Genomic DNA, 17,911 nt, shown 5'->3' with positions numbered 1-17,911 from the left:
CTTGTGCTGCTCCCTAGAATGGGGAGCAGAGAGATCTGATTGATCAGGAAACCAAAGATTTGCTTCTCATGAAACTAAATATTTTCTGATCAGCCTATAGATGTTATTATATACCTCTGATATAGATTGGACTTGAACCTGGGCTTCCTGGCACAGAATACAATCACTAGACTGCAAGAACCCCACAGATTGTATCTAAGCTATTAAAGTAAGGAACATCTGAAGTTCAGCTGAACTTCCTGATTGCAAACATCAGGAAGTCCCTTTAATTTGGTTCTACATGCCATGCTTGATCATTAAAGGACAGAATTTAGTTCATTTTTCTAAACTATTTATCCTTTAGCAAGCAATATCTGCATTCTGATTCCTGGCTGCATTTCCATGACATGTAAGGTAGTCAAAAGGCTGTTTATTTCCTCTTGGGGAGGCATTGTTTGACAGTGCAATGAGTAAGGTTCTTTGGAAGCTGTCTAAGGGGCATGGAGCAAAGAGGCCTGGCTATATGGGGCCTGGTGGGAAGCTGAGGGGGAGGAAGGAAGGAAAGCAAAGGTGCAGGAAGTAGGAGGGAGGAAAAGGTGTTATACTTTAGGCATATGGATCCTGTGAATTGGTGGAGAAGAGAACTATCAGGTAGCAATGATGGAAGAGAAAGGGTTGGGTCAGTGCTGCCTATGCTGGGCTCTTGAAGTTGACTAGTGGGGTGCAATGGGTTGATAGCTCCAGGATAACTGGATTAGTGGTGCTGGAAGAGCACAGCAGTTCAGGCAGCATCCAAGGAGCTTCGAAATCGACGTTTCGGGCAAAAGCCCTTCATCAGGAATAAAGGCAGTGAGCCTGAAGCGTGGAGAGATAAGCTAGAGGAGGGTGGGGGTGGGGAGAAAGTAGCATAGAGTAAGCAAATGTGGCTGTGGTAGCGAGTTTGTTTCACGACATGGTTGAAGAGCTTCAGGGCAGAGGAAATGACCTGGGAGTTGCAGTGGGAGAGGGACTCCCTGAGATTCTTGTAGAGAGGGGAGGAAAACTTCTTCAAGGCAGGCATCCTTGCAAGAGGATTCGCAGTCCCTCTCCCACTGCAACTCCCAGGTCATTTCCTCTGCCCTGAAGCTCTTCAACCATGTTGTGAAACAAACTCGCTACCACAGCCACATTTGCTTACTCTATGCTACTTTCTCCCCACCCCCACCCTCCTCTAGCTTATCTCTCCACGCTTTAGGATCACTGCCTTTATTCCTGATGAAGGGCTTATGCCCAAAATGTCGATTTGGAATCTCCTTGGATGCTGCCTGAACTGCTGTGCTCTTCCAGCACCACTAATCCAGAATCTGGTTTCCAGCATCTGCAGTCATTGTTTTTACCTTGTTGATTTTAACCCTACTGTGAATCCTCCTGATTGGAGTCCTACCTGGCACAAAGGAAGATGGTTGTGGTTGTTGATCAGTTATCTCAGCTCCAGGACATCTCTGCAGGAGTTCCTCAGGATAGTGTCTTAGGCCCAACCATCTTCAGTTGCTTCATCAATGACTTTCCCTCCATCATAAGGTCATAAATGGGGATATTCACTGATGATGGCACAATGTTCAGCACCATTCGTGATTCCTCAGATACTGAAATAGTCCTTTTTCAAATGGAGCAAGACCTAGACAATATTCAAGCTTGGTCTGAAGAGTAGGAAGTAAATTGCGTGCGACACAAATGCAAGGCAATGATTATTTCCAAGAAGAGACAATCTAACCACTGCCCCTTGATATTCAATGGTGTTAGCATCACTGAATCCTCCATCATCAACATCCTGGGGCTACCATTGATCAGAAAAACTGAATTAGATGAGCCATACAATTGCAGTGGCTACAAGAGCAGATCAGAGGCTAAGAATACTGCAGCGAGTAACTCGCCTCCTGACTTCCCACAGCTTGTCCACCATCTACAAGGCACAGGTCAGGAATGTGATGGAATACTTCCCATTTGTCTGGATGAGTGAGCTCCAACAGTACTCAAGCTGGACACCATCCGGGACAAAGCAGACCACTGAACTGGCACTGCATCCACAAACATTGAGTCACTCCACCACTGATACTCAATGTGTACCATCTGCAAGATACACTGCAGAAATTCGCTAAAAGTCCTTAGTCAGCAGCTTCCAACCTCATGACCACTTCCATTTTGGACAAGCACAGTAGTTATGTGGGAATACCCTTTGCCTCCAATCCACTGACTGTTGCTGGGTCAAAGTCCTGGAATTGTCTCCCTTGTGTGGGTCAGCCTACAACACATGGACTGCAGCAGTACACAAAGGAAGCTCACTACCACCTTGCATCTGTAAGGCAACTAGGGATAGGCAATAAATTCTGGCCAGTCAGTGATGCCTATGTTCCACAAGTGAATTTTTTTTAAAATTGCTGCTGGAACAATCAGGTGATATCTTTGCCAGTGGGAAGGCCACATTATCTGCATAACAATGCATATTTTTATGACCGCTGGTGACTAGAAACAGAAAGTATGTAGGCCTATGGGACAACAAGCCCAGACTTATGCAACATCGGAGGCCACAAGCACTCTTAATTTGGTTGCAAGGCACTCATATATCTGAGACATATTCTCCAAATGTGTGCGCATCCTTGAGGAATGATAATCAGGTGAACACTAGTAAATGGGTTTCTAAATATGTCCCAAGGCCGCAACGTTACAAATTATGCACAAAGTTCAATTTGGCACAATGCTAGTGATGCAACAACTGATGAAGGAGCAGCGCTCCGAAAGCTTGTACTTCCAAATAAATCTGTTGTGTGATTTTTAGTTTTGTCCACCCCAGTCCAACACCAGCACCTGTATATCACAACTGATGATGTGAGACAATGAATAAAATATCCACAGGCCCACATTGCCCAAAGCCATTTGTGAATAAAACACAATGCCCTGAAATGTCTGTGACCTCTACAGCAATGGGTTTTGTATTGCTGTGAAGTATGCACCAGTTAATGATGATAAGCAGTTGATAATTGAGCTTTGTTTAGACATTCAAATCTAACAGGTTGACTCTAATTGGTTAAGATGTTGATAAAGAATTATCCTGAGAATGGCTGTCATCAATTTTGAAAAATTGAAACTAGTGCAGCATTTACACGCATTCTCTCTGTAGCTTGCACAGTGAATACATTGCATGGACCCTATTTCTGAGGCTACTGCTTAAAGGCCAATCTTACAGTGTGTAGGAATCCCAACATCTATATTGATCAATGAAGGTAGGTTTGCAGTAGACAGTCATAGAGAATTCCTGGCTAATTCTCATCTATAACATCAAGGTAAAGGAGTTCATTTTACTACTGTATTTGAGAGGTGAATTTGAACATATGTGTGTTATTAAGGCACAGAAGTAGATTCTTAGATTAGCCATGGGATCATTTCAAACATATTTACGTAATAGAAATATGTAAGGGATATATGGTTATCACAGAATCTGAAAGTATTACGGATCAGAAGGAGGCCCATCGTACATGCACCAGCTATTCAAAATGAGCATCCAAATTGCTCTGATGAGTGCAAGCCAAAACATTTCAACAAAGTTCATTGATGCAATGATCACAGTGGATGAAGTGGTAAAGAAGGAATATGACATGACCAATTCCATTTCGGACAAAGACAGCAGTTACATGGGAATGCTCTTTGCCTCCAACCCACTGACATTCCTGACTGTTGCTGGGTCAAAATCCTGGAATTCTCTCCCTCGTGTGCGTCAGCCTGCAACACATGGACTGCAGTGGTACACAAAGGAATATAGAAGAAAAAAAGCCTTCATTGGTTGAGGTGTTGCGTATAAAAGTTGGCAAGTCATGTTGCAGCTGTATAAGACTTTAGTCAGACCACATTTGGAGTGCTGTGCACAGTTCGAGTTGCTGAAGTAGAGGAAGGATGTGTAGGCTTTGGAGAGAGTGCAAAAGGGGCTGGGGAGTATTAGCAGTAAGGAGAGGTTGGACAAACTTGTGTTGTTTTCGCTAGAGCATTGGAATGGTGACCTGATAGAAGTATATAAAATGATGAGAGACATGAATAGGGTGAATAGTCAGAGTCGCCTTCCCAGAGATCAAGTACTGGGGGCATAGGTTTAAGGTGAGAGAAGGGAAAATTTAAAGGAGAAGTGTTTGGAAAGTATTTTTTACACACCGGGTAATGGGTGCCTGAAATGTGCTGCCAATGGAGGTGGAAGAAACAGATACATTAGCAAAGTTTAACAGGCATTTAGACTCATGAACAGGCAGAGAATAGAGAGATTTGGACCATGTGCAGGCAGATGGGATTAATTTAGAATAGCATCATGGTCAGCAAAGACATGGTGAGGTGAAAGGCCTGTTCCTGTAATGTACTTTTTTCTGTGTTTTATTATCTAGTGCCAATCTCCTGTTGGTACACACATGCCCTTACACAGTCTTTCAATTCAAATTATCATCTAATGCTGTCTTGAATCTCCAATGGAACCAACCTCCGCCACATTTCAGTGCATTCCAGACTGAACTACTTGCTGAGTGAAAAAACATTTTCTCACTTTAGCCTGGCTTATTTTGCACATCACTTTAAATCCAGGCCCCTCTTTGTTCATTTCTGAGCAGGAACAGCTTCTCCCTATCTACTCTGTATGCTCATGATTTTGAAAGCTTCTATCAAATATCCTCTCATCTGCCTTCTCTCCTAAGTGAACAATCTCAACTTCTTCAATCTTATAAATCACTTCTGTATTCTGTCCAAAGCATTCACATTTTTACCCTATAATGTGTCACTCATAACTGTGCACAATAGCCAGCTGAGGTCTAGCAAACGTCATGTACAAGTTCAACATCATTTCCATGTTGTTGTGCCTAGCCAAGACTCCTTCCTTATTAATTTTGAAATCTTCTACTGACAGAGTTTCTTCTCTGTCACCATGGCCTGGGCAGTATTCTACTCTTCAGGAAATTCAGATACAAAGTATTCATTTACCACCTTGTCCATGCCCCCTGCCTTCATGTGTAAATTCTCTTTTTGATCATTAATTGGTCCTACTCCTCCTCTAACCACTTTTTTAAAACTATTTATACGTCCATGGAAATGTCGGTTATAATCTGCTCATTGATTCTCATAATTCCTTTTTGCTTCTTAGTTTTTTTCACCTTCCCTCTAAGCCATCAGTATACCTCTTGGTTCAACATTCTACTTTCTGCCTTACACCTGTATTAAGTATACTTTTTCTTACTAATGTTAGTTTCTACCTTCATTGGCATCCAGGGATTTGTTTGTCCTACTTTTACTATTTTGAGGGAGCATACCTTTACTGTTGGTGAACCATTTCCTCTTTAAAGGTAGCCACAGTTCAGTTTGTGTTTTTCCTAATAAACTCTTGTTTCAGTTAATCCTGTATTTTACACTAGATGATGATCTATAGACTACAATGTAAATTGTATCCTTTCTATTCCTTGGCTTTAGCCAAATTGAATCTATCCTTGAACCCTCTGAAGCATCCTCTTTCTCCAGCACAATAATACCCAATTCTTAATCCAATACTGCTTCTCTTCCTCCTTTCTTTTCCTTTTGAATCTTATGCCCAGGGATATTTAATACCCAGTCTTGCCCTTGCTGTAATTGCCATGACATCAAATATTCCACATGGTAATCAGCATCTTTAACACCCCGGCCTTATTTACTTTACTCCATGCATTTATATATGTGTATCTGTTTTGAACATAATTCTACTCCTCCGACTTTCGTGTCATCCGCAAACTTGCTCACCCAACCTTCTAACCAGCATCTTTAACACCCCGGCCTTATTTACTTTACTCCATGCATTTATATATGTGTATCTGTTTTGAACATAATTCTTCCTCTCTACTCTGGAGACAGCTGCCTCCCCTAGTATTTTGTGAACCCTGATATTCTCTACTAATGGCTCCCACACCCTTCTTCCAAAATTAGTTTAAAACCCTCCCAAAGGATTTAGCAAAACGCCATGCAAAAACTCCACCTCAGCTCTTTTCTGATGCTACATGCATCATCTCCCCAGGAGCCGGTCCTAATGTCCCATTTTTATGTAATTTCCATTGAGAGCTAATTTTTCATGGAACCTAAAGATATTTCAGAGAGCTTGGCCCTAGCAGAAATCCCATGACAACACTACCTATTGGCACATACAGAGTGTTGTTAATACTAAACTCAATGGCATTGAGTTGTTGAATTCAGTAGTTTAATGATTCCTAATTCACACAGTGGTGCTGGGTCCATGCTCATCCAGGTCTGTATAAGCCTGGTGATGAAATAAGAATGCATTTAAGTAATCCTGCAGGGCAGTGCTATGTTGATCAGATCACTTCTTGCTGTATATCAGGCAAACTCATGAACAGGCCGACAGCAATCATATTTGGTCCTGAAAAGTGCCAAACTTATAATATCCTAGGTAAGGTACCTCAAGGGTTTGAGCAACAGGTTGCGACCTCAGTACTGTTCGTCACTGACACGATGTCATCATCGAACCAAGAAAGATGTTCTGCCTATCATGCAAGTGAATAATGTGGTATATAAATATCAGTGCCTGTGTGATGCTCAGAAGGTAGCCTGTATGTTGCAAAGACTGGCAGATTGTAACCAACAGCTTAGCCCTTTGTTCTCAACAGGCAAAGTATTGATCATACTCAGTTCACTAGTGCTTGCAAAGTTTCACAACACTGTATCTGACATTAGATATGATTTTATGTCAGTTGTCAATGAACTGATGTATTCATCTTGGCAACATCTCTACCAATCAGATTCTACTTGCCAATCAATCAGCTCCCTCGGACGTAGGTTTGCTCACTGAGCTGGAAGATTCATTTCCAGACATTTCGTCACCATACTAGGTAACATCTTCAGTGAGCCTCCGGGCAAAGCACTGCTGATAATTCCTACTTTCGATTTATATGTTTGGGTTTCATAGAAAGCAGGAATTATCAGCAGAGCTTTGCCTGGAGGCCCAATGAAAATGTTACCTAGTATGGCAATGAAATATCTGGAAATGAACCTTCCAGCTTAGCGAGCAAACCTACATCCAGAACCTCAAACTGAGCTACAAATCTTCTCAAAACTCGCCAATCAGCCCTCCCTCTCGCAAAGTGTACATATTGCTTTCATTTTACTTTGGCAATTTGAATTGTCCTGAAAAATGCAAAAAAGAAAGCTATGGCAATGATGCAAACTTTTTTTTCAGCAATACTCATGTTCTGTACAACCAAATGACTGCATACATGAATGAAGTGAAATTAAATATTTATTCATATGTGTATTTCATATTTGGTGATTAGACATCTGTGCCATTTTTATAGATAGTCTGACTAGTCCATGCTGACCATATTCGCAAACTACAGGTTGTTCTGCCATAACGTGCATTTTTTTAACATAGGTTTGCAGTAATGCAATTGATGAATTGGGGACACTGTTTCTAAAGCATGAACGTTTAAAATGTGTGCTGGCTATAACACGATTCCATCTCCAACACTTTATGTGCTGCTTCTAAAGTGTGATTTTTCTACAATAGGAGGTTGCACAAAAATCTTTCCTATTTATGAACTTATCGAAATGTCTTTTAAATGTTGTAGCCATACCTGCATACACCACTTCCTCTGGCAGTTCATTCCACACGTGAATCAATCTGTATAAATGTTGCCCCTCATGTCCTTTCCAAATCGTTCTCCCCTTACCTTAAAAATATACCCGCTAGTCTTGGACTGCCCCATCCTAAGGAAAAGACTCTTGTTATTCATCTAATATATGCCCCTCATGATTTTATAAACCTCTATAAGGTCACTCCTTTATCTCCTATGTTCCAGTAGAAAAACATCCCAGCCTATCCAGCCTCTCTCTTTATAACTCAACCCCTCCATTCTCAGCAACATCCTAATAACTCTTTTCTGAACCCTTTCCAGTTTAATAATGTCCTTTCTATAACAAGACAACCAGAACTACATACAGTATTTCAGAAGAGGCCTCACCATGGTCTTTTACAATCTCAAAGTTTGTTCCTTTACCATTTTTTAATCTTTTCCTCCTTGTACACCAAAGTACAAACCTATGCCCACAACTGAAGTGAGGCAGCCTGATTGGTATGCCTTATTGCCTGAGATGACCTTGATAGGAGTCCTCTGTTGGTCTGAGGCCTAGCGGGCTCTGGCCTACTGAAGAATTCATGCATCCTCCTTGGCCTGACCTGCAGGAGGTGATGCGGTCAATGACAAAAGGAAAATGGAAAGGCAGGGCATCCTAGGAAAATAATCACAAAGGTGGATTGATGACATTCTAGATGTATGAATAAAACAGAATACAGAGGTTCTGAACTCCCATCTACCTTTTTTATTAGGCTAACACTACGTTTAGCCATGCAGATTGATCCTGGTCCCATTGCTGACTGTTTAATAAGTGACTGCACGGCAGGTGTAATACTCTGATGATATCCTCACTGAAAAATTAACATTTCTAGAAAAAGAAATATAAAATACGAGGAGTTAGTAGCAATATATTACTGAAAAATGAGGCTTTGTGGATGTTTTTATGTTCCAAAAGTAGAACTTTAATGAAATTAAAAGCCTAGATTCAAAATGTTTCTAATAAAAACAAATTGTGTACAGTGTGGTTAATGTATTACACAGCCTGTTAGAGGTTCCAATAACTTACTGTTCAGAAATAAAATCCTGAGAGATCTTTATTTTTGCTTTTCAATTTAAAGGATGGCACTGATTACCAAAGCTGTTGGTACAACCAAGCAAACAAGCCAAGCAGACACCTTCGGGAGCAGTTCAGTGATCGGATCAATACTGCTGCATTTCCCTTTAAACTGATCCGAGGAAAATGGGTTCGTCAAGGTCATCTCCATGCAATACGTGGTTGCAGCAGACAATGTGTTAATCCCCTGTGGATTCCTCAGTGTTGCAAACATCATTATGGCCCTTATTGTCAAGGTAATGTCAGATACGACACATGTCACAATTCTATCACCATAGTCTGGTTTGAGATATACGTACACTGCTTTTTCCTCTATTGCTCACTGTTTTTTTCTTGAAGTTAAGTGCATTTTCACTTCAACTTTAAATAAATCACGCTATAAGCCAGCAACAGGCATATAATTGAATATTTGAAACTAACCTTTGAATATGTATGAAGAGACTAAGATAGCCCCTAATGTAGAGCAAGTTAAGGGAAGATTTAATAAAGTTCGCAATTATAAGGGGTTATGATGCTGTAAATAGTGGGAGGAAGCAAATTGAAAGACAAAAGAGTCAGAAGACATTTTTCATGCAGTGAGTTTTTTTAAATGATGCACGACATGATTGACTAGTGAAAGGAGATTCAGGCAGTAATATTCAAAACAGGACAGAATAAATCCTTCAAAAGGAAACATTTGCAGTACTATTGGGAAAGAGCAGGGGAGAGTAGTTAGATCTGTCAAGCACAATGTTCTTCCTACCATCACCCCTCACTTCTCTGCATTCAACCTCATCTGTGACCTATCCATCCACTCCAACAATTTATCAACATCCTTTTGATGTTCCACACTATCCTCCTTAGAATTCTTCCATATTTTATGTTACCTGCAAACTTGGAAATTGTCGCCTGCACACCAGGGTCCAGATTATTAATATATTTCAGAGAAAGCAAGGGCCCCAGTACCAATCCCTGGGGTACTCCATTTAAAACAAAATCTTACTGTGTGCTGAAAAATATCCATTTACCATTAGTCTGTTTCCTATCACTCAGCCAATTTTGTATCCATGTTGCTATTGTCCCTTTTACATCAGACCCTACACTTTTCCTCAGGTGTGTTGTGAGACACTATTAAATGCCTTCTGGAAATCCATGTGTACCATGTCCAAAGTGTTAACCCCATCTACCCTTTCCATTACCTCTTCAGAATACTTAAACATGATTTTGTCCTTAAGAAAAAATCATGTTCTTAAGGACAAAATCATGTTTAAGTATTCTGAAGAGGTAATGATTTTGAAATGCTGAATGAGAAAACTAGCTAGGCTTAACAGAAAGAAACGTTTGCCAAGATATGCGAAGATTCAGTCCATAGGGCTGACTGGCCTCCTTCAAATGAAGCATCCCCCATTCACTCAAGGCCCAGGCCCAAAACTCTTTGTTAATCTAGCAGATTTACCCTGAGACTTTACTATTTCAGTGTGCCCTGGAGGAATACAGTCACCTTGTAGTTCTCATGGAAGTTGTAATGATAGAAGACTCGGAAATGGAACATGCCAGTGCTCAGTGGGGTTCAGTGGAACAGCCTGTGAATTGTGTGAAACTGGTAGATATGGACCGAACTGCAAAAGTATGTATCGCAACCAACTCTATGTTCTCTGAATTACTGCAAGAAAAGTTAGTAGTTTTGCTTTGTATTTTCTACCTGATGTGATGTCCTACAACCAAAATGCATAACCTAGTTTACCAATGCATTCCTTAAATTGCTTTTATTGAAATTTTGAAATCTGCTTGAACAAATATGCAGAACTAACGCAGCTTACAAATACTACATTCAACTATTCAGGCTGTATTCATATAGATCATACATCTCAGCAGTATTTCTATACAAAAGTTGTCATGTGATAAAGGAATAACCATTTGAGAGCTCTGCGAAGAATTTGCTTATATCTAGATCACTTGTCTATTGCTATTACAGTCTACAAAATGAGTTTCACCTGGACTAACTCCTTGAATTATAGCAACTTTCACGTTACTTTTTTTTGAAATCTCACAGAATGTAATTGCACAGGAAATGCAATCTGTGATGAAGGAATTTCTGGTGCTGGAACTTGTTTCTGTAGAGAAGGATGGACTGGAAAATATTGTGAAACAAGATTTGGCAAGTAATTTTACATATGTAATTTTGAAATCAACATTAATTAATGAGCCCAATATTATATGTTATTGTCACTTATTTTGCAGTTATTTGTAACTTACATGAGTGCAAGTCCATTTTAATACATATGGTTTTGTGACTTACTGAAGTCAGAAAAGTTTATTTATTCAATTCATTGTCAAATTCCAAATTCCAAAGTTAAAACTAAATCAATTGATAAAGCAAATTACTGTAACTGAAGAATTGCAAATTGCTCAATTTGAATTAGTTTTCTCCAATGGAAATCTTATTTACTTTGTAATATTTTGTACATATGAATGAATATAGCTTTCACTGTTCTAGCACTATCAGTAAAGTCAAATTGAGTGTAATGTTACTCCTACATCAATATTGCTGTTAACATTCATGGGCAGAAGGATGAATACTTCTAGGTAAGAAAATTGTATTGAGTTGCAGTAATATCATCACTCTATGCTACTAATCACATTACAGAATTCTCAGTCAGCCAATTCCGACTTTGCAAGCACTAATAACCAAATTACTTTTGAAACACTTTATGCAAAATATAGATTTAAACATATACATGAACTGAAAAGTAGAATCTCAGCTGTTTTGAAAAAAACTCTTGTTATTTTAAACATATAGTTGAAATATCTATAAATTAATCATGACAGAGAAACTTGATAATATTCCACATGTTATTTCAGGGGCAGTTGGTGGTTCAACAATTGATATTACTCAGATCACTGTTAAAAATCTAGCTCATTGAATAAGCCTTTTTTTGTGGGGTTTTCAATAGTGAAAGGAATGTAGAAAAAGTGAAAGCTGTCCCTAATTGATGCCAATTAGAGCTGACTCTTGGGGCAGTCAGGGCAGTTGGTTGGAAAAGGGTGGGAGTAATCCTTTAATCAAAGAATTAAAACATACTGATTTAAGATTTGCATAAAACTTAACTTTCCAAACATGCTACTTTTGAAACATGGATTAAAGTGCAGCAGTCAAGATGGTGATTTATCCACTGAACAGGAGATTGAAACTAGTGTCTTTGTCATGTTTGATTAATTTTCTTTATTGTATATAGTGTCATTTATACTCCAGTCTTGAAGCACTGAGTTTTTTGTATTTTTGTTTAATGTAGCTGTAAAATCTGTATGTTCCCCAAAGTGTGATCGCAATGCTGTTTGCAGAAGTGACAACATCTGTGAGTGTAATCCATACTATAAAGGTGACGGAAGAAAATGTACAGGCAAGTACATATACATGTTTAGCTAAGCTTAACAAATATAATTGTAAATTCTATTTGGTTGTTTCGATTTCAGATTAGCTTATATTCAGCTGAAGACCTAAATTGTGGGGCCAGTAGGTGTTCTCAGTTTGCTATTGGTGGATTCTAAGCATTTATTTTAAAATTGCAAACAGATTATTTTCAGACTCAATTTGCATATACACGCTATGTATAAATTAATTTTAGGGCCTCAGTGAGGTGATAGAATTTTAACACCATTGCAGTACTAAATAGGGAAGGAGCATACTTTGGTCATCATACTGATGCTAACTCCTCTATAAGTCAGAAATTAATGTAGAGTTTTATTACTTTCCCTATTTAAAAAGTTCTACTTTCCCTTTTTTTCTGAAAAAAAGCAATTTTAAAAAAACTTTATTGTTGTCCATGGCATTCTTGTGCAGAGACATTTATAATTGCCTCTACATTCACTCTCTTAGGGACAATTTTACACTATTGACCTTTTTTTTGCTGGATCAGTTCCATTACATTTTTTACATTACATTACAGTGTGGAAACATGCCCTTCGGCCCAACAAGTCCACACCGACACGCCGAAGCGAAACCCACCCATGGCGTTGTGAGGCAGCAGTGCTAACCACTGTGCCACCGTGCCGCCCACAAATTATGATGACAGCCCACAGTGCCTGCACTGATAGTGATTCTTTTACTGGAGGATTTTACTGTAATCTCATGTCCCTACCTTTTTAAGTTCAGTTCAGAAAGTAGCAAAAGCAGGACACTGCAGGATTTAGATGGTGCAATGATGGTGGGCCAGGAGGCCTCGTTTAAATTCCACCTGCTCCAGAGATGTGTAATAAACATTCTTGGATAGAAAATATCTATCAGGAATTCAGGATATCAGTTATGAGGAGAGATTAGAAAAGCTACAGCTCTTCTCCTTGGAATAGAAAGGGTTGTCAGCTGATTTAATAGAAGTATTCAAAATGATGAGGCACTTCGATAAGAGTAGATACAGAAAACTTGTTCCCTCTAGTAAGTTAATTCTTAATAGAAGGAAAAGAAAAAAGATCTAGAGGAAAGATAAGCAGAATCGTTTTCACTTGAAGAGTTGATGGAATCCGGGAGGTTCTACTTAATGTGATGGTGCAAGTTAAAATTACTAATGATGTCAATAGGAAGTTGGACAGCTACATGAGGATGAGGAACTGAGGACCATAACCCCACACTCTTGGTTTTTGTCTAAGTGTGACAGCACTTTCAAAGATCTGGTAGAGGCATAATGCATCTCCTTCTGTGCTGTAGGGTTCTGATACAAAATTTTAGTTCTTTAATCACAAGATTTGCTCAACTGCGTGGTGGAAAAATGAGACAAAATTACTTCTGGATAGAACAAGTAGGATATTCTGCCCTGACCCAATTCCATGAGTGTTGCACAGGAAATCTGACAGAAATTTGTCTGCGAAAAGGCATCTCAAATTCAATGGTTGTCATTTTTAACATGCCAATTGGACTCTTGGGAAGCTTTCAGTTTTATTCCCTTTGGAAGGATAAGGCATAACCCTCAATAGGCACATTGGTTAGGTCATAGTTCTCTGAAAGGATAGAACAGATTTTGGACCAGGTTTGAGCTGGCTAATATTTTTAAACTCTGTTCAAGAATAATTAAAAAAAAGAAGAGATATAGCAGAAGTCAACAGAATACTATAATAAGATTTTATTTAGCCACAAAATCTATCTTGTTGTTCTTGCATGGAAAGAAGGGAATCAAAGCGCATTCATTAATATGGTAATTTTATATATAGTGGTCGACCGCTGCAAGAACAATAATGGAGGCTGCCACCAATATGCTGCCTGTAGTCAAAGTGGGATTAACATAACCTGCACTTGCCAACCAGGACACGAGGGTGACGGCTATTTCTGTAGCCCCATAGATCGATGTGTCGATGGCAGGAATGGTGGATGCAGCGAACATGCAATATGCATTAATATTGGACCAGTAAGTGCAAAAGATATTAGGACTGGTTAATATTATTATTTGTGAACTGAAATACATTGTTAGCATCATTAAGGGCAACTTCTAACTTACTGCTGGTATATAGATCCATTTTTACAACTGCCAAGATTAATAAAGAGTAAGTAACCAGTTGGGGGAAGAGGTTATAGACTTGTTGTTTTTACATTGGATTCCTGACTGTAACACTGGTCACAGTTCTTTGGAAAAAGTGTTATATTTTCATGTTCAAATTGCTTACAGTCAGCCAGCTGGCAGTTAATGAATGTCATATGTTTGGAGTCAGAATAATTTTGAGACCATGGATTGACAGACATCTCAATATGTTAAGGCACAGTTATTATCAATATACCTCGGATAATCTTTGAGGGCTGTAATGAAGAATCTTTCAATACTACCTCCCTCACCTATTATTTGAAGGGAAATTATACTGTGCCAGTCATGCTTTGAAAATAATGAATAAAATTCCATCTATCAAATGATTTTTGAAAATAAACTTTCAATTTAGTTAAATAAGAAGTCTAAAAGGAATTTGTCATAATTAAACCACTTTTCAAAATTGCAAAGGCATGTTTTGAAATTAACCAATATCATATGTGCTTGAATGAAATGCTTCTCTTTTCTACTTTACAGGAGGTGTAATTTTTCAAACATTTTTAAAAATGGTATTTACAGCATTAATTTTGGTATTTGGTATACTCAAGAGATAGTAAATGTTCAAGTTAACTTTTATAAGATGTTCTGTAATTATGTTCTTAAAAGATATGGAGCACAATTTGAAATAATTTTGTAACTGTAATGCTCACAATTGGTGCTTCAGTTTAAACCTAGAGTTCAGATATGTTTGATGAGTAGTTCATGAAATAAGTTGATTCAAAAAATTTAAAAAGGACTCTGTTGTAGAACAAACGAAGGTGTGAATGCAAAGAAGGATTCAGAGGTGATGGTATCCAATGTTTAGTAAATGCCAAACCACCGAGAGATCGTTGTCTTGAAAGGAATTTATGTCATCCTAATGCCTTTTGCAATGATCTCCATTTTCAAGGTGAGACTTTATTTTGTTATGTTGCAGCATTTTACTTAACTTTTAATTTGCTATGATGAAAGTGGTTACATAAAACATTGATTGGTTCTCTATAATGACCAATGAGACTTCAATCTACATTGATCCAGGAAACTTCTGTTTTAATAATTGTCAATCGAAACAGGAGAAATCCTGTGCACAAGTTTGGAGACAAATATTCCAAAAAAGTCTGCAATTCAGTTGGTCATGCAAAAATACATTCTTAAACTTATTCATCTATAGGATGTGGACACCACTAGTCCTATCAACATTTATTCTCAATCCTAATTGTCATTGCTGTAGTGAGCCACCTTCCTGAAGTGCAGCAATCAGTGTTTAGCAACACCCAGAGTTAGTCACGGAGCTCCAAAATTTTGATTGAGCAACAATGAAGAGAAAGTAATGTTTTTCAAAGTCAGAATATCACGAAATCTGAATGGGAACATGAAATGTGGTAGTGTTCCCATGTGCCTACAGACATTATCTTTCTCACTGATAGTTTTTGCAGGATGGGAAGATGCTATTAAACAACCTTGGTGAGCTGCTCTTGCGGATGATATACATGCAGCCATGTTTTTCCAATGTTGGAGAGAGTGAGCACTTAAGATGGTGGATGTAACTTGCCCTGCAACTTAGTGAACAGTTAAGAGTCTGTTAAGTGGGTCTATTGTTACATATAGAGCACTAAGATTCCTTCTTTTAGAGCAGAATTACCAAATAAATCACTCAACACCTGGAGGCCCACTCACAGCATCGAAGAGTTTATTGAAATTACCTTGGTGGGAAGAGACCCTCTGAGAATCTAGAATGTTCTTCAACGAACAAAGGAAAGACCATACGTTTGTTTACATTTGTATTTAGCAAATACATAGCAATCATTAATAATCTCTACGACTCTATCAGGTGGGTCTAGATTGGGTTGGGATATCTGGTCAGCATGGACGCGTTGGACCGAAGGGTCTGTTTCCGTGCTGTACATCACTATGTCTCTATGACTAATTAATTACTTACACTTCCAATTAAGCTAATCATGTAACTGCATGGCTAGAGATGGACAGGCTTATGGTTAACCCCTGGTCTTCCATGGTCTCATGATGTTTCTCAGACTCTGATTTCCCTTGAGACTTCTCACTACAGTGGATACTGTATTCAATCACATTCCAATATACTGATTAGCCATACTCCTCTTCACACACTTGCCAGCTGCATCACATTAATTGCCAATAGTTTATGACTTTTCAAATTCTGTTATGTAATTTATTATTCCTACTAATCTCATTATAGAAGATATAAAAGGATATAAATATCTACCAATTGTTCTAAAATTCATAATATCAGTTCCAGTATAATATTAGAGAGACATATGTAAAGTTACACCAAATGTTCGAATTCTTTAGCTATTTGGGTTATGAGCAGTTTCTTTCTCACCTGACCTTGGAATGTCAAGCAGACACTCTCTTGTAACTGTACCTATAACTCTTTCTTTTCACATGCTTGAATCCTAGAACTCCTACAGTGTGGAAACAGGCCCTTTGGCCCAACAAGTCCACACAGACCCTCCGAAGGGTAACCCGCCCAGTCCCATTCCCCTACCCTATTATCCTATATATACCCCTGACTTTTACACCTCCCTGAACACTATTGGCAATTTAGCATGGCCAATTCACATAAACTGCACATCTTTGGATTTTGGGAGGAAACCAGAGAACCCGGAGGAAACCAGAGAACCCAGAGGAAACCAAGAACCCAGAGGAAACCCACACAGACACTGGGATAATGTGCAAACGTCACACAGACAGTCACCCGAGGTTACAGTCGAACTGGGGTCCCTGGCGCTGTGAGGCAGCAGTGCTAACCACTGAGCCATCGTGCCACCCTTAAATGCTACAAATGGGTTGATATTTTTGTGTGCATGTAAAACTATAACTAATTTAGAATCTATACCTATGATTATTTAAAAAATCTTATTGTAACAGATTAACTAATTAAATGTAGAATTCTGATCTGAAATGTTTTATACATTTCTTCTACATAAACAACTGAAGCTGTATTTTCAGATTATTGAGGCCTATTGTGCTATCTCAATTCTGTTACCTTGGGTCTACGGAGCTATCATTGTTCTAACTTATGCGCACTATACAAAATAAAATGTTTTCCCAAGCTCTCTAAAACTACTGTCACCTATGTTTTATTGTTTATGCCATGAGCAGCCATCAGCCATTTTGTCCTGCACTCAATCATGGCAGCCCTAACACTTTCTTAAAACGACATTCGTAAACCAGTCGTGTTTTTACAATAGTCAAATAGTCACCATTACAGACATTAGCTTTATTTTTCCTGATTTATTTAATTAATTGAATTCAAGTTCACAAGCTAACATGCTGGGTTTTGAAGTAATGTTTGAATTATTATTCCCGAAATATAATAGGCATAACAACTGTTCAGTCATGGAAAGCCTCAAGTACATGTCAATTCTCTGCTGGGACAGTACTGTATGAAGTCTAATTGGTCTCATGATTTGGAGATGCCGGTATTGGATTGGGGTGTACAAAGTTAAAAATCACACAACACCAAGTTATAGTCCAACAGGTTTAATTGGAAGCACACTAGCTTTCGGAGCGTCGCTCCTTCATCAGGTGGTAGTGGAGGGCTCAATCTTAACACACAGAATTTATAGCAAAAATTTACAGTGTGATGTAACTGAAATTATACATTGAAAAATTGATTGTCTGTTAAGCCTTTCATCTGT

At 38.7% G+C, this 17,911-nt stretch overlaps 1 protein-coding gene across 2 annotated transcripts in view; it reads left to right on the top strand.

Annotated features, from left to right (window-relative positions):
- stab1 (stabilin 1) overlaps positions 1-17,911 on the top strand; it is a 273,869-nt gene that overhangs the window by 229,301 nt on the left and 26,657 nt on the right. For both annotated transcript variants that reach the window (XM_043707873.1, XM_043707874.1), the window contains 6 exons: positions 8,714-8,945; positions 10,166-10,315; positions 10,742-10,846; positions 11,982-12,089; positions 13,891-14,084; positions 15,003-15,144. In XM_043707873.1, the coding sequence (XP_043563808.1) occupies positions 8,714-8,945; positions 10,166-10,315; positions 10,742-10,846; positions 11,982-12,089; positions 13,891-14,084; positions 15,003-15,144 (931 nt within the window). The remainder of the gene's footprint in view (positions 1-8,713; positions 8,946-10,165; positions 10,316-10,741; positions 10,847-11,981; positions 12,090-13,890; positions 14,085-15,002; positions 15,145-17,911) is intronic.

This window comes from Chiloscyllium plagiosum, chromosome 18 (genome assembly GCF_004010195.1).
Source record: "Chiloscyllium plagiosum isolate BGI_BamShark_2017 chromosome 18, ASM401019v2, whole genome shotgun sequence".
Taxonomy (NCBI): Eukaryota; Metazoa; Chordata; class Chondrichthyes; order Orectolobiformes; family Hemiscylliidae; genus Chiloscyllium; species Chiloscyllium plagiosum.
Note: the sequence above shows the minus strand (reverse complement) of the source record. Positions and strands in the feature narration are given on the sequence as shown.